This window comes from Vigna umbellata, chromosome 5, assembly GCF_029865625.1.
Source record: "Vigna umbellata cultivar VRB3 chromosome 5, Vumbellata_1.0, whole genome shotgun sequence".
Taxonomy (NCBI): domain Eukaryota; kingdom Viridiplantae; phylum Streptophyta; class Magnoliopsida; order Fabales; family Fabaceae; genus Vigna; species Vigna umbellata.
The window spans coordinates 35,162,458-35,184,474 of NC_142169.1; the positions used below are offsets into that span (position 1 = coordinate 35,162,458).

At 31.4% G+C, this 22,017-nt stretch overlaps 2 protein-coding genes and 1 long non-coding RNA gene across 4 annotated transcripts; 2 read left to right on the plus strand and 1 right to left on the minus strand.

Moving 5' to 3' along the window:
* Positions 1 to 5,466: 5,466 nt before the first annotated feature.
* Positions 5,467 to 6,661, plus strand: LOC124847299 (FCS-Like Zinc finger 6-like). Its single transcript, XM_047324759.2, has 2 exons — positions 5,467 to 6,024; positions 6,216 to 6,661. The coding sequence occupies exons 1-2, from the start codon at positions 5,618 to 5,620 to the stop codon at positions 6,370 to 6,372; spliced, it is 564 nt and encodes a 187-aa protein (XP_047180715.1). The 5' UTR covers positions 5,467 to 5,617; the 3' UTR covers positions 6,373 to 6,661.
* A 7,998-nt stretch (positions 6,662 to 14,659) lies between these two features.
* On the minus strand, positions 14,660 to 17,627 carry LOC124847297 (inositol-3-phosphate synthase-like). Of its 2 annotated transcripts, XM_047324755.2 has the most exons (10): positions 17,308 to 17,626; positions 17,118 to 17,186; positions 16,883 to 17,018; positions 16,463 to 16,710; positions 16,157 to 16,383; positions 15,965 to 16,080; positions 15,626 to 15,802; positions 15,353 to 15,541; positions 15,188 to 15,250; positions 14,660 to 14,988 (listed from the first exon to the last, which is right to left on the minus strand). In XM_047324755.2, the coding sequence occupies exons 1-10, from the start codon at positions 17,493 to 17,495 to the stop codon at positions 14,869 to 14,871; spliced, it is 1,533 nt and encodes a 510-aa protein (XP_047180711.1). In that variant the 5' UTR covers positions 17,496 to 17,626; the 3' UTR covers positions 14,660 to 14,868. The 2 variants fall into 2 exon arrangements, with proteins under 2 accessions (XP_047180711.1, XP_087972485.1); XM_088116359.1 differs by having other exon boundaries at positions 15,353 to 15,802; positions 17,308 to 17,627.
* A 1,905-nt stretch (positions 17,628 to 19,532) lies between these two features.
* On the plus strand, positions 19,533 to 21,372 carry LOC148198188 (uncharacterized). Its single transcript, XR_015786743.1, has 3 exons — positions 19,533 to 19,673; positions 19,821 to 19,893; positions 21,154 to 21,372. It is a non-coding gene; the product is annotated as an uncharacterized LOC148198188 (long non-coding RNA).
* Positions 21,373 to 22,017: the final 645 nt, after the last annotated feature.

Genomic DNA, 22,017 nt, shown 5'->3' on the forward strand with positions numbered 1-22,017 from the left:
AATGTTTACAAATTATATAATTAATAAGTATTTTTTATTTTTCCTGGTAAAAGGGCAAAAAAAAACTCATCTGTGGCTATCAATTATATTTAGTAAACAAGTGTTCAAATAAGGTATTGAAATGGGTTAATATTGTCCATGATTAATCATATGGTAAACTCGATTAAATTCATTAAAAAACTATTAACGAATTATGATTAATCATATGTAAATAATTAGTAAAACAGGCTGGCGTAATAATTCAGTGTGACTTAACAACAAGTACAAAAAGAATCTCGCAATAAGAAAATATCACTCATCATTAAAATAAAACTTATTTTCCTTCTTTGACAGCCGTTTCAGGTTAAATTAATATTAAAATGAAAATAATCGAAATTAAAAGGCAATCAATATTTGTGAATAATAAACATCATTTAATACTTTTTATTTGTAAGAGAAAAAAAATGAATATGTAAAGATAGTAAAATAAACTATTTTTCAATATGAATCTATATATTTGTCGCTATCAACATTAAGCAAAAAAGAAAAAGCATGTCCGTTCTTGATGCTGAAAGAAAAAAGGTCCATAAAAAAAATATTAATCTATATTTTATTTTGTGGAGCGTGAATCTGCCTACTTAAGCAATTAAGGAGTCACTTGCGTGCTATAAACAGCCTTTTTTCCCACTAATTTATTTGTTCTTCAAATTCAATTGTGCTGGTGGATTAAATTAAGTATAATTGATTAATTAGAAACTTAATATGCTAACTTATATCATTTAAGCTTCATTTTGATAAACTGACTATATGAATATTAGGTTAATTGAATTTTTTCACCATAATTTATCAAATTAATTATTTTCATATGTGTGGCTTCAATTAATCAAATAAAACTCTTATACTGTAAAAGGAAAGAAAAAAGTATATTTAACCCTTCTAAACTTTAATTTTGTCTAAATTAATTTTCAAATTTGATCTCATTTACCAGTACATATTTTAAACTTTAATTTTATTCAAATTTAATAGTTTAATTTCATTATTTCTATAAGCATCGTTTAGAAAATTAATTTTATTCTTATTGATCTTTAACGTTTATTAAAATTTTAAAATATTTTTATAGGAAAAATAAAATTAATAATAAATCATTGAAATTAAACATATAGTATTTAACTAAGAAACATTCGAAAAAATAATTTTTAAAAAAATTGCAAGGTGTATATTTCTAAAAACGGTAAAATTTAGGGATAAATTATACATAACTAAATGTATAATATCGGTGTTAAATATTAATACAATATTTTAAAACTAAAAGAATAATAATTTATATTCTTAACACTGTATATCTTAACTATAGTGTAATCATTTGGTATTAAAATAATTTTGTTATAAATTTGTACTATTTTTTACTTAAATATTATTATAGAATGTACTATTTTTTTAAACATCTCTGTAAAATTGAAATTAAAATTAAAATAACAATTTAATAATATCTTAAAAAATAGTTTGTATTATAATTGTAATTAATATAACTTATTTAATATTATATTCAAAATTATTTTACTTTTAAGAAATATATTTCTGTAAAAATTATTTTATTATAATATTAATATGTCGTTTCAGTCACTTAAGTAACCCTTTTAAAAATAATGACATTCTCAGTGTTGTTAATAATTATTTTATTTTATTTTCTGAACGAGGTCAAATTGTTCTTTGTCTTTTCTGTTTTCAAACTATTCAACCTTTCGAGTTGAATTGGGCTTTTGGGCCTCCGAGCCCAACTTTCCACGTAGTAGTGTCCCAATTTCTTACGGGCTTACAAGAAAAGTGTTTCTATGAATATAGTTTTGAATACGCTTTCTAATTATTGTCCGTAATTGATTCAATATTATAAATTCAGGAAATATTTTTATTAAAGAAATTATAAGATTCATCAAATTTTATGATTTTCAATAAATTTAAGCAAGGAAAGAAAATGTGTTTTATTATTAGTATTTAAAATTATTATTACAGAAAATAAATTTTTTGGAGCAATTAAATTTATGATAATTTAAATTATCTAGACACTGAACTATAAACGATTAAAAATAAAATTAAGTTGTTTTCTGCTGTTAACAAATTGCATGTAATTTGTTAAAAGGTTGTAAAATCTTTCTCAAATGTTTACATATAAATATAATTTTACTATAATATTTGTATCTTCCTTTTGTTTATAAACTAATAAAGTCCATTTAGTTATGAAAATGATTTCCAAATAGCTTACCACGTGAAATAAAGTGGCATATATTTATTCTTTAAACATAAAGAGCAAATAATTGTGTCTTATATTATTTTTACGATATAAATATATTTTAAAAATTATCTTAACAAAATGAACTGAAAATTTAATTTGTTATATTACACAATAATCAAACTATTGTCATTTACCTAATTTTAAATTTCAAGGGGAATTAAAAACCTTATTAAGAAAATCTAACACGTAAAATATTGCATAACTGGTCTTTAGCCATTTTCATAAAATAATAATAATAATAATAATAAATTTTTCATGATTTATGGCTTAATAGACATTAACAATCATATTTTTCACGTTTTGGCTTTTAGCATACATATATCACATCTTCTAACGGAGGTTTCACCTTTCTGCGAGTGTAGGACAATTTTTCTATGTTTATCTCTATTAATTGTGACCATACCTTGTAATTAGATTATTCATTTAGGATCATGCTTACATCATACATCTTCAAATTTAACCATCACTATAATTGATTTTTCTGTGTCATCTTTTCAACTAAGATCTCCAAGAATTTTGATAAAGAAAAAAGAATATGAAACTATTGTTTCATACCTATCAGAAAATAGTTATATCCATGTCTTAAGCTTGTACTCGCCTATTTATTTACCAAATATTAAATAAATAATTAAAAAATAATAATAATAATAAAGAAACACATGATATTATAATATATTCATTGTCAAATATAAAAAAAAATTAAATCGTATAAATGTCAAATAAGAATATTAAGTAACAATTATATAAAGATCAACTAATTAAAAAATAAATAAAAAATATCAAATATATTTGAATTGAGTTAGAAAATTAAGAAAAAACAATTTAATTTAAATTTTTTAATCTATTAAATGGTGTTTCAGTAATGTAAATTGATGATAGTATATCATTAGAAAGTAATTTTTAAACCTAATCTAATCCCATAAAATCGGTTTGTAAGGTGAGATCAATTGAGTTAGGCTTTAAAACCACTTTCTAATTTATATATATATATATATATATATATATATATATATATATATATATATATATATATATATATATATATATTAAAATGAATATGGAACGAGATAAATTGCATATGCACAATTTAAAAGATTAGGTATTACTTATAATAAAACAAAATTTTCTATCATGACATTTTTATATAATATTGTTCATATTAATTTATTTGTTATCTTTGATTTTTATAATATTTTACTCCTATAAATTAAAATTAAAATTTTAAAAAAGTTACAATAACTAATATTTTTATACAAATCTATAACTTAAATAATTATTAAATATTTTTATCCAATAATCATAATATAAGATTTGGAGTGGGACATGTTCTAAATCATCGGTTTCCATAGAGAAATAATGATATTTATATTGTTGGGTGGAGAAGAGTAGCTGAGAAAGTAAGAAACAACTGTGAATGACTGAATTTGATTAGAATGCAAATTTCTCGATTTCATAGAACATGAATCTTCTTATATGTCCAATCAACTTAATTTAATTTTCCTCGTCGTGTTTATCAAAATTTAACTAACCTTTAGGTAGAGAAACAAGCAAAATAAGTAAGATCCAACCACATTCATTAGTGTCACAGCCAAATCTTAAACAAGATTCCGCTCTTAGGGTATGTTTACTTTGAGGAGATGATTTGGGAGAGAGTGATTTGAGGGAATTTGAAGGTGAATGAGAATGGATTTGGAAATAAAGTTTATGAAAATTAATGTAAAATTTGACCGATGTGACAGATAAAAAAATGATTTAATTGGTAAAAATTGAATATTACCAAAATATCCTTAGTAGTAAAAATATTATATAAAATGATTATTATTATTAGAAGAAGAAAAATATAAAAATTATAAAATACAACAAAGACAACTATAAAAATTGGTTTAAATCCTTGCAAATGGTCTCATCTATATCATGATTGAAAACCAAATGCATCCCGCAATTTCCTTCTTTTTCATCTCCGCTAATCCATGGAAGTGAATGCAAGGAATCCTTCTTTTCCATGTGTGTGGATTCATGTGAACAAGAATTTCCTCCTAAGTGAACTAAGCGTCTAACTACAACAAATCATAAACCACAATACAACACTAACTTCTTTCAATCCCACAATATTTACACGTCCCATATGCACTGAAAAAAATTAAATGAAAATTAAGATTAAGAAAATGTTCTTTATTGACCAAAATTAACTAATTAAATAAAAATTTAGTGTTTTGTATTGACATTTCCTGAGATTGATTTAACTGATTTGTCCCATCTAAAGTAATTAGTTTACTTTTTTATATGATTTTTTTCCAATCAGACTCAATTTTCATTATGAAACCAATTCGTTGCCAGCATTGTCAACAATCTTTACTATCTTGATTGTTAACGCATTTAATGAGTTCCCACTATTTCTTTTTCCCGCTGATGTTGCCAATCTTAGAATATTACTTTATTAACACCATTTGCCATTACATTCCAAACCAGTATATTCCTAATATACCTCATCATTTGCCAGACAAAGCATATAATATTTTTTTCTTTTTTCATTATTATATATTATTATTATTATTTATAATTTGGTTAGTAGAATGAAAAGCAAGTTACATATTATACGTTTTTACAAATGAGGAACTTTATAAAACTATGCCAACTCATTCTCTTGACTTGTTTTTTTTTCTTTTTTTCCTAGCAATGTTATTGTAATAGCTAAGAAAGGACAAAGAGTTAAAGTAATTAATAAAGTAACAATACGGTTGTAAATATGTAATAATATTAGTATCTAATATCTTGATATTACTAGCTTTTACTTATCTTGAGGCCATATATCATTCTTAATTTCTGTTTAGCCAATTACTTTAGTAAGATATACATATGATAGAAAGAAAAGTGAATAAATTTTGTATAATATAATATGAGAAGAGAAATGAAAAAGAATGATAAATAACAGATCTTTATTAAAGAAAGAATGTATGTGTACATACATAATTGATCGTGTGCTGCCTATAACTTATATCATATCATGATAACAACTTGATCTCCACAATCAACGGTTGAGATGAGATCTTTCACTCATTTTACTTTTTTTTTGTTATAATTTAATTAAAACAATTTCATCTAAAGTAAGCATTAGGATTGACACCTCAAGTTTATCTTCCACCATTGCTTCTCACTCACACACACACTCACTCGTGCGTTCGTGCGTGTTGTGTCAAGTCTGAACTCAACTCCATTTTTCACACTCTCTCTCTCTCTCATTGTTTCTTCGAAGCAGTGGTGTTCATATCTCTCCATGGGAAACATTTTCTAACACAAAACAACACGAGAGGAGGAGAGGAGGAAGAGGAAGGGCAAGAAGAAGAAGATATGCTGCTTGGAAAGCGCCCTCGCCCACCGATTATGAAACGAACTACCAGCATGAGTGGTGGCATGGCCGTGGAATTGCCGACGACCGACGAGGAACTCGTGTCTGATAACCCTCACCATGATCACGAGCCTAACATCAAAGTCGATCCACTTCTCGTTGCCATGGGAAGACATAATGAATCTGCGCCTGAAAATGTTTCTGAGGCCAAAGGGTCATCTTATGAATTATACGGGCAACGTTTGATGGGCATGGGCGTACCACTTTCCCCGACAACCTCAAATAACCCTCGTCACAGTCACAACCACACAACAAACACTGTCATAAACACTACTTCTCACTTTCTTCGGACTTGCGGCCTCTGCAAGTGTCGCTTGGCACCTGATCGACGAGACATCTATATGTATAGGTATGTGCATGAATATTGGGTTTTTACTTCTTTAAAGTTTATTACATACATAGCATAAGTTATCAAAGCAAAGTTTCAATTTTAATGGGAGAAGGACGCTGCTTAAAACACCTAGGAATATTAATTGTGTAGGTTCTTGTGATTGATTAATTTTGTGAGTGAATTTAAGAAAATGGTTTGGTTAATTTCAGGGGCGATACTGCATTTTGCAGCTTGGAGTGTAGGGAGAAGCAGATGAAGCAAGATCAGAGAAAAGAAAAGTGGAAGGCAGGGTCTAACAAGGAGCACCACCGTGCATCACCACCTGGGAAGGCTTCCACCAAAAGTGAAACGGCTGCGTGTAATTGAAAGTCATCAGAAAATAATAAACATAATCAATTAAGGTTAGTATATATTTGAAGAGGGAGGTAACTGGTGTGTCATCATGTGCACTCACGACAAGGCTATCCCTTATCTATCTATCTATCTTCTTCTTCTTCCTCCGTACCTCTCGTGGTGCTCCATATATGGTTCTTAATTTCACACCTACGGTACTAATTCTTATTCCCATAGTTCTGATACCAAATTGTACAAAAGGTGTGCTAAATGTTGCTGTATTATTGCCTATGTCAATTTTAATATCTTTCAATATCTAAAATTCCCCCCTTTATATGCCTTTTCCTTGGTGTGGTTGTTGTTGCATTTAACTCAAACCATTTCAAACATATACGTAGTTTCTCCTCCATCATCTGTAAATGGAAAGGGGAAGACTCTATTAATTCTTACTATAGTGTTGCCGATTCAAGTACACGTATAATAATAATAAAAAAAATATTCTGTTTCTGTATAAGAATGTTTGGAACAGCTATTTATAGTTAGGGGAAAACTATTTTTTTCTTATTCACTTTAAGACGATGGTGAAAAATGTTATTACATATTTTTCTCGAAATAAGTTAACCAAAGACTTCATCCAACTATTATATACATATATTATTCTTGAAGAAAGTTTATTATTTGTTTCATTCTCATAATAATGTCTCAATAATTCAAGTTGGTTCAAGTAGAAGAAACTTAATTTTATTTAAATAAAGAGGCGACGTATTCAGATTATTAATAGGTCTTAAAATACTTTATCCCTTTAAACGCGAGTTTACTTATTCAACCTATACACATAATTTTTTAAACATATCTTATAACTATTAATAATGGTATCGCTGCTAATATGCTTTATAGTGTGAATAATTTTAGGGAAATTTTGATAGATGATAGTGATGACGGAAACATGAGTTCCGGTGTTAATATAATAATAGTAAATAATGGATGAGTGGGAAGAATAAAAAGGATGCAGTATACATCAGTGACATATTTTGAGTGTTCGTGACGTAGTACGGTAACACCATGTCTAAACTTATTGCGCTACTTTTTCAAAGTGGTAAACCTAATGGAGAGGCAGTTGACAAAAATAAATGAAACAATAACATAAATGTTGGACCAACATTTAAATCGAAATAGCGATGGACATCAGGTACCAAACAAAAACAAGAATCTGAAGTGTTTATTTATTGATTGATCTCCCTAATGGTAGATCTGAGGGGCACGTAAGCATGCACATTCTCTCTTGTTTTTTTTTTTCTCCAGAATAACTAAAAAAGTTCAACGAATGAAGGAGTGAAGGAGATTGATGGTACATCAACTCAAAACATAAACCTGGGTGGATCCATGCGAGAACTTCGTTAGGTGGTGATGCCAAGTAGCAGCACTCTCCTCCTCCTCTTATTTAATCATCTCATGAAATAATGAAAACACATGTTTTTTTTTTCTCTTCCATGATGTTTTATTCAGTGCCCTGCAATATGGACATTTTATGTTATGGAATCTCGGTGGTCCCTACCCTGAAACCCATCTTCCAAGAGTTAATTTTTGTTTCTGGAGAAGATTCGTGGTGGTAATAATAATAAACAATTACAGAACGTAGTGGCAACGTTGTAACTGGTGAGATTAGTGTACTTAGGTATATGTTTGGTTAAATTAATCTAGTCGATGCTGGGATTCATTTGAAAGTTTGAAAAAAGAGAATAGGACAAGATGTCTGGAATTATGATTAAAACTGAAATGGGGTTTTGTGGTGAAAGGGAAGGGTGTAGGGACAAAGGGGGTCCTTTCCAACACAGATAAAGTCACAGGTTTTTTTGTCACAATGGGACCGAGTACACTCTCACATTAATTGGCCATTGTTGCTATTACTCTACATGCATTGCTGAGGTCCCCCCATTAGGGTTTATTTTGTTTGGTGATTGAGACGATGGAATAATAATGCATTGAAGTGATGATGATGATGATGATGAGTGATGCTTTGTATTTTGGCTGGAAAGTGAAAAAATAAAAGGAGGCAGCAAAGCAAAAAGGTGTGAGTGTGAAGCGCACTAGATGTGGTAATAAATTAGGGTTCACTTTTTAGGAGGCCCACAGGAGAAGGAGATACCTAGTTCAAAAACCCCATGATCTGATTTTAAACTGCGGTCCAATCATCTGATACTTAATCACAGACACGATCTCATTATATTCAGGCAGATGTAGATGGCAAAATCTCAAATTTAAGATTCTCTTTGGACCCTTTCTTCATTGCTCTGTCTTTTTCCTCCTATTACAACCTCGAACATGATTTTATCAGAATCCATTTCAGATTTCATTCAACTCGAAAGAAATAAATGTGAGTTCTTTCGTTTGTCCCTTCTTAACAATAATCTTTTCACATCTTTTTCCTTGGGAATGCCAAATACACAGTTACCTCCTCAACATATATAACTACTGCTTACAAGCAAATTTCTTCAAATTGCTTTCTATTTCAATCTTTCAAAAATCCTAACAAACAACTATACATTTTTTTTATCAATTTTAATTAAAGAGGTATGGATTTTTAAAACAACATACAATGGTTGAGTTAAAATTGAATGATGATCTACAACTAGACAGGATAGATAAATACTCTGATAGCAACACTGAGAGACACTAAAACAATCCAAGAGAATCTCCATAACCATATGTATTTTCTTCCCACACTCTCATGTTACCATTTCTAATTTTTGTTCTGAAAAAAAAAAAACAAAACAAAACAATGTACGATGTTCTTTTTAGTTATTGTTCCCATGTCATTTATCTTTGCCAAAATTTTGTTTTCTCTCCTTTCCATATCCTTCCATGCACCATTCTATCAAATCACTCGGTTATTTTTCTCTCCACATCTTTTTAAAACTCCTTTACCAAATAGATTTTCTTTTTATCCTCCACCTCTCCTATAAGGTTTCCCATCATCATATTACGATAATAACACTGTATATAAAACTAGGTTAATTTTTGAAAATTTTATCCCCACTTTCTGGCATTAAATATCATAAATTATCAAGATTAAATATACTGGTAAGGATTTCAGTCATTACATTTAATCTTAAATTATCAAGATTAAAATACACGCATATCTCCTATCAGTAGATACAATTACATAATTTATGGCGGCCATATTGTGTACACGACCTCAAGAAATCTAGATATATATTGGTACAGCTTCCAAGGATCATTGCCCAGCATATCTTCTGCTGCTGATCTCATTGGGGTTAATGGGAGGATGGTCAGCTGCATCTGTTCCCAGCATAACCTAGAGTGTTCAGCTAGTTGCATAGCTATCTGAGGTCCAAATACTAGAGCATTTGAAGCAGCCTGAAAAGAACACTATTCCCAAGTTATTTTGCATTAACTCAAGAAAGAAATCAAATATAAAGGAATAGAATTGTTCACATTTATATCAAACAATCTGCCACGTTGCAATTCAAGCTGAATTTCATAGCCATTTTGAATTATGTAAGGGTGCAAACTCCAAAACTTTTATCGCTTGAAAGTGTTTATTTGTGAAAATTGCTGCACAAAATCCTAAGGTTGAAGTCTGACACTGAAATAAGCAGCAATTACCGCAATCAATAACTTCATCAAAGTTTAAACAAATAATGTTGAGATGCAAGTAGTTCTAGAGAAGATATTGCAGCTTGCATTCTAGGAGGCAATGCATGTCAAGCCTAGGAACCTAACCAATCTCAGGTCCGGAATGCATAAAAGAATAAGTAGCAGAACAAAACAAAACACAGCAAAGACATAACGATAACATAGTCATTAATTTATTACAAAGGGATTAATAGCTACTTGAATAACAAATTGAAAGTGAATCAAACTAGTCTATCATATCACATTATTAATTGTTCCAAAAGCTTCAGCTACAAGAAAATGGATTCATGATATATACCAAGCTGATCTTGAGATCAGCAGTATCATTGCAAGAAGAATAGGAAGTTGATCGGTCTCTTTCTTTTGGGATTTGCAGAAACAGAATGAGGCTTTAAGCATTGTGAACTTAAGACATTAGCAGCCTTGTGTGGTTTAGTGGTCTCAACGGTCTGACCTTTATAGTTATTCTAGTTTTACAGTCTAGGTTAGAATGAGGATTTCAATTCTAGTGTAGTTTTAGTTTAATTCATTGTTCCAGTAGTCAATTAGGATCAATATACACATGTTTGCATCTTCTTATGTTCAATTTAACAAGTGCTGTATAGTAGATTAGGTGATTCAATTTTGCTGTCAAAAGTGCTGTCACGTAACACTGGTTTTTGCTGCCAACTTTGATTTGAATAGTGATTATGTGATTCTTGTGTTGTTAAGTGTTCATACACATTTCATCTGCATTATACTAGTGATTTTAGTAGTTTTCATGCATTCATATTACATATAACTCAAAATTTCATCTTAAACCATGAATATATAACTTAAAACTGCTTCTTAAACCATGAAGTGCATATGCTGTCAAAAGCTGACAAAACTGGACTTTGCTGCCAAATCTGTGTATGTTATTTTGAATATTCTTAGTCTTCAGTGAGTTTCACATTCACTTTTTAGTTAGTTTTAGGTATCTAGAAGTGTTCCATCATCCATACATGCATAATTAATTCACTATTTTAGTTCATTGTGACATTTCATCAAACACTTAGAGCATAATAGGTTTTGTTTTAGGCATTTTATCAAACAGTTTTCGTGTTGGATGTTCTGCATTGTTAAACTTCATAATAAGTTTAGCTATGTTTTTTTACACATTTTATGCATTCATATATAATTTCCATTCATTGGAACTCATTTTAGGAAGTAAAATCATAGAGTTCATGTGCATACACCATGCATTCTGGATCTGTTTTTTAGTCCTGACTTAAGAATAAATTCATGCATCATTTTAATAGCATTCTAGGACCATTTTAGAGTTGCTTAGTGATATGGTTCTTCTTGGAAGACGGTTGAATCCAGGCAAGTAGAAAGGACTCCGAACACAGGCGTATAGATTTGAGAGAGTAAGAAAATTCTGATTGAATGCATTGATATCCCATTACTACCAGAGTTGACTAATTCTGTCTTATAACAGAATTAACTACTCTTTACAAATTACTGTAACACTTAGAGTATTAGAGAGTAATTCCCCACCCCTGTATTTATAAAACAGATTTCACATACAAACAATCACTCATCACTTTGGTTGTTTATGCGGATTGATACCTTGGTTGATCTCTATACTTCATTAGGGGAAAAACTGAGTTTTTGCATAAATCTTACGCGACTAAAGGTTTATCAAATAGCGCTGTTGCCGGGGAAATAACCAGTTTTGAATGATTGTGTGATAATTTTTTTGTGTTTGATAGTTAGATATTTTAGTCCATTGATCATTGGCTTGCAAGAGTAAGCCTTGTGAACATTAATTCAACTTGGAATTCTGTTTTAGATGGATTCTACAGTTTATGTTACTTTTAAATTCCAGTTCTGCAAGTGAGTTCAATTCCAACACTTAATTTCAAATCTGTTTTTACGTTCAACAGTACATGTTAATCACTTGAAATTTGTTCCCAGCATTTGATTCCATTTCTCGTTCAGATTTATCCATTTTCCAGTTTGACAGTTAAATTTGTTAACTCACGCATCACTAGTTGTAGCTTTGGTCTGAATCAGCAGGTGAATGGAGTTGCAAAGCATTGTGGCCTGTGTGCTTCAAATGAACATTTCACTGATCAGTGCCCTCAGCTGCAAGAAGTCTCTAATATTGGAACAGAGTTGGTAGCTGGAATTTATCAGGGCCAACAGAATGCATTTCGACAGCCCCAACAAGCCTGGCAGAACCAGAATCAAGGTCACAGAGCAACAGCAGAATCCTTCTTCAGCAACATATAGTTCAGGATGGATTCCTAACCTTCATTATATACCACCACCTCCTTCGTTGCCACCAGTGCAATATTTCCAACAGTCCATTCCTGTTCCACTGTTCAAGCTGAATCTAGGATCCAATTCTGGACAGTATCAGCAGTACAGGCCACCAGACCTTGCACCTCAACAGCAAGCCAAAGTTGATCCAACCATGGAGGCTACAGTCCAAAATTTAAAGACTCAAATTGGACAACTTGCTACTGCTGTAAATGAACTGATCCAACAAAAGTCAAGTGCAATCCCTTCTCAACCAATGGTGAACCCAAAAACACCCAAAAACTGTTAGACTTATTGGAGAGACACAACACCAATTATATCTTATCTCAACTAATTTTTTATCCAAAACCTTAAAGCAATAGATTAATAAATCTTCGTCGCTTTACGTGTTGTGCTTCGCTTTTCCATTTTTACCAATGTAAAATTTAGACTCTAGAGCGTGAGAATTCCGACGAAAGATTTAGACTCACATTTTAGAGCGTAAGAATTCCGATGAGTTGATGGCACAGTGGTCATACGAGTGAGACTATCAAAATCCTGTGATCATCATCTAGGCGGGTCCAGTGGCAGATGCCCTTGTGTTGAATAGGTTACTGCATTTGTAATAAAAGCATCTAGTGAGCTAAGTCCAAAACATAGATATAGGAAAAGTTGAAATTTCAATTTTTCTCCATAATATTCATCTAGTGTGAACAATTTTATTTCTTTGCTGGTTATATAATCTTTTAAGTTTTACATTCAGGAATCTTGCCCACACCATGTACAAAATAAACTCACAAGTGTGGGGATTCAAAATTTTCTGTTCGCTGCTGGTATAGCATTTATTATTCTGCTTATTTTAGTTTTTTTTTAATTAGATATAGGATAGTTGATTTTAATTTTTGTTTCCTGCTGTTTTTCTCTGGTTTGTTGCTTTGATTTCTGTTTTTGAGTTTTTTTTTTTTTGCTGTATAGACTAGTGATTATTAGTTTAAACTTCAATTGCTGTTTCATAGTTGATTTTGATTTCTATCAACTGTTTTAGATTAGTAGTTTGATTAGTCTAGTCTAGTTTTGTTTCGTGTTTTACTAATTGGCTCTAACAGTTTTTGCTGCTTTTACTAACTTTTGCACTGACTCTTCTAACCTTGTTCGGGCTTTGTTTTCTATTTTGCTGATACAGTTTACTAACTAATGTTTCTAACTAATCTTCTATGTTTAGCCATAGCTAGTCGTAGGTTCAAATTTTATTTCTTTTTGCGAAGTTGAGTTCAATTACATGTTCTGTTTTCAAGTTCTCAAATTTGGTTCTCAAGTTTGTGCTAGTAATTCAGTTTACTAATTTTTGTGCTAACCCTGTGTTGTGTTTGACAGTTTTTACTGAGTTATCTCAGCTTACTAACATTACTAACATTCTTTTTTAATTGCTTCCAACGTTGTTTTTGCTGGTATGTGCTGACAGGATTTAATCAATGCAGTTTCCGCTCCAGTTTACTCATGCTAACGTTAATAGCAGATTTGTAGCTCTAGTTTCTTCCTTTCTTTGCTTGAGTCACTAGCTTTGGTTTGCTGAAGCAATTCAATTTTACTAACTAACTATACTAATTTTCTTTTGCTGACTTTTTGGGTGTTCTGTCAGTGCTAACATTACTAATTTTTTTTACATATGTTTGTTGAGTTGTTTCAGTTAGTTACTAACTTTACCAACATTGTTTTTGCTGAACTTGTTCAGTTTACTAACCCTTTAACCATTTACTAACCTTTTTGCCGACTTGGTCAGTACCACCAACTTGTTTTTGCTGATTATAAGGGGACTAACCAGTTTTTGTATCAGTTCACAGATTATTGCTAACTTGATTTTCTGACATTTTTCTTTTTCTTTTGCTGTTTCGAGTAGTAAATTTTCTTTTTACAGTTGTTTTTGCTGTTGAGTTCTTCGGATGATTTAAACTAACACTTCACTATTGTTGCAGTATTAATAGACAGTTTTGATGATTAATTTTGCTGATTTACATTCTCAGTTCTGGTTTTATTTTCTAACTCCAGTTTTACTCAATTCTGGTTTACAGCATTCATATAGAATTTCCATTCATTAGAACTCATTTTAGGCAGTAAAATCATGCGTGCATACACCACTGTTTTTAGTCCAACATAGGAATAGATTCATGCATCATTTTAATAGCATTTTAGGACCATTTTATACTTGTTCAGAGTATCAGAGAGTAATCCCCCACTACTGTCTTCCCAAAAACAGATTTCACAAAAAATCATTGCATGTGGATTCATATATTAGATGCCTTGTGAAAAAACATTTCACAGTAATTAGTAAACTCGGAATTTCTTTTTCCTTATAAGAAAAGGCTTTAAGGTTATTATATTGGGGATTGCCACTGAAAAATGATCAAAATAAAGGGTAGTAGAAGAATAAACAAAAAATTCGGAAGGACACAATTTATACATCCATGCACCTAGAAAGAACAAACATGCCCTGCTCTAAAGCATTCATGAGCAGAAGCAATCGAATTACACTTGAAAACATAACCAAACATATCAACAGAAAACATTCAAGTCGGCTAGCCCGAGAAAGTCTTGCTTCTTATCCCTGCTTCACTTGTACTCAAGAATCATGTTATTCTCTGGGGCAAGTCCAACACAAGCTCTCAGAATGTTTTCCAGCATTGCACGCTGCTTGGACAATGCATTCACCACTGGTGTACCCGGTGGAACCTGTGATAGTTATCTCGTGAGTCAATTTGCCATATTTAGAGAAAGAAAGAATGGGGGATAAAAGGGAATTCATTTAACAACTTCAAATCGAAGCGATTGTATCTCCATAATAAGCTTCCTACATGTTCCTCTAAACTTAATTTCTATTTAAAAAATAAACATGTGGACTCAACATTTAATAAGATTAGATTAAACTCACCAAAGGAGCCTTGGTCAGGTAACTGAGAATGGTAGCAACTGGGTGGAATGAGTGGAATTTTCCCTGCAGCAACAACCACAACACAGTGAACTCAGAAGTCAGAAAGCTAGAAATAATATAATGACCAACACAATTAAGCAATTAAATTTAGCAATGCATGCAGACCTCATTTTCAGCTTTGAACTGGATACGAGTGCTAAGCTCAGCAAGAAGGACCAAGTCCAAGATAATAGGAGCAGCTAAGAGAGAATCCTCGCATGTATTGTGCAAAACAATGGTGTTCTTTCCACCCATGAATATCTCTGAAGTGTACTCATCCATGGCTCTCTTGCTGTCCCCAACGTAAGGCACATACTGCAATGGCAACAACAAAGCAGATAGAATCAAAGACCTGACTAAGAGAAAGAAACAAAGAAAAATAGGTGAAACAATATATACCTTAATAACAACAACATGGTCAGGATGTTCACCGGGCTCAAAGAGGATGGCATTGCTGTTGACCATATCATCAACAACATTGCTCTTGGAGATTTCCTTGGAACGGAAGGTTTGTGGAGCAGAGAGATTCATACCATCATTATTTCCCAGATGGTTGTAACTAACTATTGATGTTGGCTGTCAATCGTCAACATAGAACACTTGAAAAAATCAATTTATTCCTACTTTTTTGTCATATAAAATTGGCACAATACAAAAATTCTAAACCAAGCATAGAAAGGATACACTGTCATAGTACAGAAACACCCATGATATGACATTAGTATAAGAACAATATACCTTGATACCAGCCCCCACCAGGAAATCTACCAGCACGGATTTCATTTTGGTCTGACCACTCTTAAAGTCATCTCCTCCAATCAAACTGTTTTTCTCGATGGCAAAATCAATCAGCCCTGATAGCAAGCGAAGTTAATATTGTCTCAATTAAAACAATTAAATTGTGGGAAACTAAAAAGGTAAGCATCCAACCTGGGACAAAAGTGTTCTGAGGGCTTCCGTTGATGAACGGAACATTTTCCATAACACAAGCGATGGCATACAAGGTGGAAGGAGAAATCTCAGCCTCATTTCTGTCCAGGGCAGCCAAAAGGTTCTCCGTGGTGTCATTAAGACCCACGACCAAATTACTGTACCTCTCTGTGTTGGCAGTCCACAGGACGACCACCCTGTCCACTTTGGTGGCTGCTTTAAACTCCCTGAGTTCAATGTCAAAATTTAGATAAGTTACAAGTACACAATCCACAAAGCATGCATGTAGATTGAAGCGGGACATACTTAATGTCTTTGATGATTTGTAAAACTTGTTCTTTCTTGGTGCCCTTGATCACATTGTTGGCACGTTCTTCTTGATTGGCAGCAATGAAATCTGGGTCATAGATTCCAGGGAGTGGAACCATGGATTCCATATAAGGCCTCAACTGCTTCTGCAAATCGATGTCAAACACCTTGGCCCTACCCATCGCATCAGCCAGGTTCATGTTACTGATATCCCATCCCCCAAACACAATGTCGTCAGGGTTAACCTGCCAAAACATTCCAAGAGCACGCATAAGCCAAGTCTATTACCTCGCATAATTCAAAAACACCTTAACTACAAGAAGTGGGTACATATAAAAAACTTAAACCAAAAACTCGTAAGACTCAATCTGATAAATCAAGTAAAACGAAAAAATTTCAATGATCATGACAGAATACCATTGGAAGAAGGCTCTTGAATGGAGCATAGATCTCCTCTCCCTGGAAGGACCCAACTCGAATAGCGGAAGCTTGGGTGAGGGAACCAAAGTAATTGGCTTGTTGAATCTTGTCCTTCGTTGCCCATGAAATACCCCTGAGAATCATAGAACGCAAAATGACCCATTAATGTTAGCATGCAAAAGGCTTCTCTCAAATCTATACCAAAAGCCAAAGGCTAAGAAAAGAAACTAACTCTCGGTTGGCAATAACACCACCGGTGAGGGTTGAACCGTTGTTTCCACCCCACCCCACAAGCATTACCCTGGTAATTGATCAACATGCAAATGAATCAGAAAATGAAAAATAAAAAATAAATAAATAAAAACTGAGAGAGGGTCTGGATCTAGCAATAATAAGAAAAGGAGATTGATTTGAAAGCTAACCCCAATTTAGGGACATGGGTGTCGGTTTTAAATTCATATTTAACAGATTTGGGTTTGACAATCCACTGATATGTGCCATTCCTGTTCTCGTGAACAAGGTCGGTGGTTTCGTAATTATAAACGGACTGAATCTCGGTCTCGGTGTACCTCACATTAGGACTCTCAACCTTAAAATTTTCAATGAACATTTTTATCAGAGATTAAGAATGGAAAACGAAGAAGAAAAGATGAAGAATAATTAAACAAAAAGATAGCCCTATTGCAGTACACCGAGAAGGTAGAAGGATTTGTATGAAAGGTTAGAGGGTGGCATGAATATAAAGGAAGCTATTCCTATTTATAGAGAAAGCATGAACTTCGCTTAGACTTGACACAGTCTTTAGTAGCTCTCAGACCAAACACTCCCTTTCTCCTTCACTGTTACTTTTCCACTATTATCCTTTTTCATTTTTTCATTCTATTATTTTTTCTTCCACCTCTTAATTTTGCTACTCCACTTTTTAATATACAATTTCAATCGTAATTTGAATTATATCATCAACAAATAGCCTGTTCTCGATCTTACTATGACAAAAAAAAAACTTTATATCGTTATATTATATTTTTTATACTTCTTTATATGTATTTTAATAATAAATATAATTAAGAATAATAATATGTACTATTCATGTAAGCTAGTCTGTAGACTCACAAGAAAAATATAAGGTGGGCTAATTATTTTTAATTCTTAAAATTCAACAACAATAAAAGTACAATACGTTGTGTTTCTTTTGAACTATTTTCTCATTTATGTTTCTTTTGAACCATTTTCAAAATACAAAAAAAAAAAGGAAGACCCACCTAATGTGAAGGCCAATATGAACACTTCCTAGTTTCGGAGAAAGAAAAAGACAATCAAACCAATACAAAACCAAAATGTCACAACAATAAAAAAAGACAACTTCGTCATTTTACACCTTTTTACTCAGTTTTAAAAATAATAAAGTAAAAACTCGAAAAAAAAATAAAAAACTCATACCCCTTCAGCAAGGTATGAAAGTCTATTTATACCCCTGTCTATTTGCAGCCATTTAATTGATTATTAATATTGATAATGAATTAAAAGACAATTTTAGGATAATTATTATTGTACATTGATCAATCTATGAGATAAAAAATGAAACTATGAGTTGTTTCAGTAAAATAATTTTTTTATATTATTAATTAAAATTATTAAAAAATTAGAGAAACATGAAGGAAGTGAACTGATTTGTGTTCAGAAAAAAGAAAAAAAAAAAAAAAGAAGAGAACATTGGTTGGGACCACTCCCTCGCGTTGTGTTCCTAAACTGGATTCTCGAAATTTTCGGACACCTCCGGAAACTTAACCACTATTTTCACGCTCCAACTCAAGGCGCGTTTCTATATTGCACAATTATTCAATACTGACAGGTGGCGATGTTATAATAAGTTATTCAAGCTGACTGGGACAATTTCAAACACAACCTAGAACCTCTGTTTGAAACACATAATTATTTCACTTTTAAGGTATATATTATATATATAATATTTTTATTTTTATTTATAAATGTTTTCTCTTGATTCTTCTATGGGTTTCTCAAGATCAAGCATTTCTTTTGGTTGATTTGGTAACTTTTTCAATCTTATGTAACATCAACTAAAGTTAACCTTTTTCATATAATTACCTGACAAGTCAAAATTTTGGTAAAATTTAGAAGACCAAACTAAAATAATAATTAAGATTATTTCAATAAAAATTTCTCTGTGCATAGAGTTTCAATAGAGAACAAATTGGTTACTTAGGTCTGACATTTATAACATTGTGGTCCTAACAATTAAAAAAATAAAATTTCACATATGAGGAAGTATGTGAGATAAATTATCTAAGATGTGATTACTATATAATATCATTGTGTTATACAATGACCTGAAATACATATCGAACTACCACTAAATTCCTATCAATATAAATTTAGCAAAATTGAAGAGCCAATTAGAACATCTAATAAAAAACACTTATATAAATTGTTTATTAAAAAAAAGTAATAATATTTAAATATGAGTCTATATAAAATTAGATTTCTTAATAATTAAAGATAACTATGGTAACAGCCTGAAAATAATAAGGTTATTGGGTCTTATGTTGAGACAGTCAGCCCATAAGCTAAGGACCCATGATCTTAGGAAGGGGTTTTCTAAATACCAGAATTTCTTTATTTTGCCAGCTTTCTTTCTCTCTCTAAAACCCTTGCCTAAAATTCTCTCTGCCTTCTCTCTAGATTTTCTCTTCACTGAACCGATCAAATTTTGATTTGAAGGTGTTTCCGCGCTCGCTGCATCAAGGGCTTCAGTTTTCCATTCCGACCGGTAAGTGTTTTTCCCTTTTCTTCAACCGTTCTTGAACCTAAGCCATGCAACTTGCTGGTTGCCTGTTACTGGTAGTTTTTCCTTTAGTTTATTTGTCCCTTCCAACTCTAAGAAATGTTCTCTGCATCAATTTTTGGTGGCTTATAGGTACTATCAAACTCGCCTCTGTGAGGAGGTACTGCGAGAGCGTTCCTAGGAATGATACTGTTAAGCTTTCCAAGTAAAGGGAACTAATTATTTTTGTATGAATTTATTTTATAAAAATATATGCATATGAATGTTGAACTGGTGTGCTCTTGTTAAACTGTTTTATGACTTTTATTGTATTGAGTGTTATAACTGAAACTGTGAAATTGTGCATGTTGTGATGTGATGAATTTAATCTGTTTTGAATGAGTTTGTTGGCTGAAATTGATCTTGTTGGAAGGTATGGAGTAAAGGTTCTGTAATACCATGTATATGGGTATTAAATAGATGTACATGTACTGTTTGAGGATGCTTTGAGAGGAAGTGAAAATATTAAAATTAGGCATTTCAGATTTAGAGCATAAGAGAACAGGTAGATAATTTAAATTAATTAATTGTTAATTGTTGAGAGCCTTTCTTTGTTGGTAGGATAGAAGAAAGGTGTCTGAAAAGAGAGTTTGATATGCTTCTAATATAATATAAATATGTATATTTACAAGATATTGTACCGTATCATATATATATATATATATATATATATATATATATATATATATATATATATATTGAAACGTGAGTGTTAATCAATAATTATATTACTTGTAGGTATGTATAAATTGATGTATTTTTTTATGAGCTATTATGGGTTAGTTGGAGTTGTTTGATTCTTGGTATTGATTAACTTAGATTCAAATGTGGAGATGTTATTTTTATAATTTGTGAGTGGTGAGTAATGTATATTGTTGAGATTGTGTATATGTTGATTGTGGCAGAAAGTATATGATTATAAAGTGATGAAAGTATGATCCAAGTTGTAAATCAAGTTCCATCTATGTAGGATCTCTTGGTGAGATCCTTAGTGTTTTAGAATGAAAGTAGGAGCTCACTCTTGGGGTCATTCTGAAACTCCAATGACTAATCATACTCAAGTAGAGGGATTAATCCATGTGGTGAGGAGTAGCAGGAGGTCTTAGTCTTGGGGGCTTCCAGTATGCCTCAAGGCCCGGAACAGGCTAACCTCGTGAGTGTGGCAGGGTGGGGAACCCAAGTTTCATAAGTCACCATGAGTGCAGGACCCATCATAGCTCGACTATCATTCTAAAGTCCGGACGAGTCAAGTCTAGAAGATAACATGCTAGGATGTATGCCTTAAACTGCTTTGATTTAAGTTAACTCTTGTATGTTATGTGCTTGATATGATGAATGCTTTTATATAATTAGCTCACCTTTGCTTGTTTGTGTGCTTGTTGTATGTGTTTTCTTTTGCAATGATCATCCACTTGGATGTGAACAGAGGAAGATGAGGTTTCTTTGGAGGCAACATTGGAGAGAAATGAAGATGACGCTGCAACTTAGACTCACTAGGAATTATTAGTTCTCTTATGTCATTTTGAAGAACCTTGTTATGTTTTAAGTTTCAAATTTGGAATACTCTAGTGCTTGAAGTTTTAATTTCTTAGTAAATTCTGGAAGACTGTAATCCTATAATACTTTAAGTAGATCTCTTAACTGCTTTCTAATATTATAAATTGATGATGTATTTGTATATATATCTGTTATATATTTGGGATGTCACAATTCTTCATGTAAATAAGTTTTCAACTTTAAAACACTTATATTAAAATGTCATATTTATTGATTAAAAAATCTATATAAATAAATTTAATTGTAAATTATTCTGTGGCCTTTTTTAATTTTAAGGATCGTGTTTGTGGAATCCATAATAATAATATTTCTATTTATAAAAGCTAGCGTGCTTTTTTCTTATTAAAGATGCTCTTATATAATTTTTTTAATTAAAAATATAAATAATTATATAATTTTGTTTTTAATTAAAGATATAAAAATTTTACTTTACATCTTTTTCTGGAAAGTTTTATATCATGATTTTTATTTTTATTTTTTTACTTTTTGAATATTTTCTTTGTTTTGTCATTTTTTTTTCTCTCTTCGTCTTTAAAAACACCCAAACCCATAGATTTTGGATGAGTTTGAGGAGAGTCTTGCATCATCAAATTATTTTTAATATATGTAATAAATATATATATTTTTAATTTAGGAGATTTTATGTATTTGACATCTAAAATTTATCTATATTTATAAAAAAAATTGATATCCAAAAATATATTGTAAAAATAATTCATTGTTCAGAAATAAA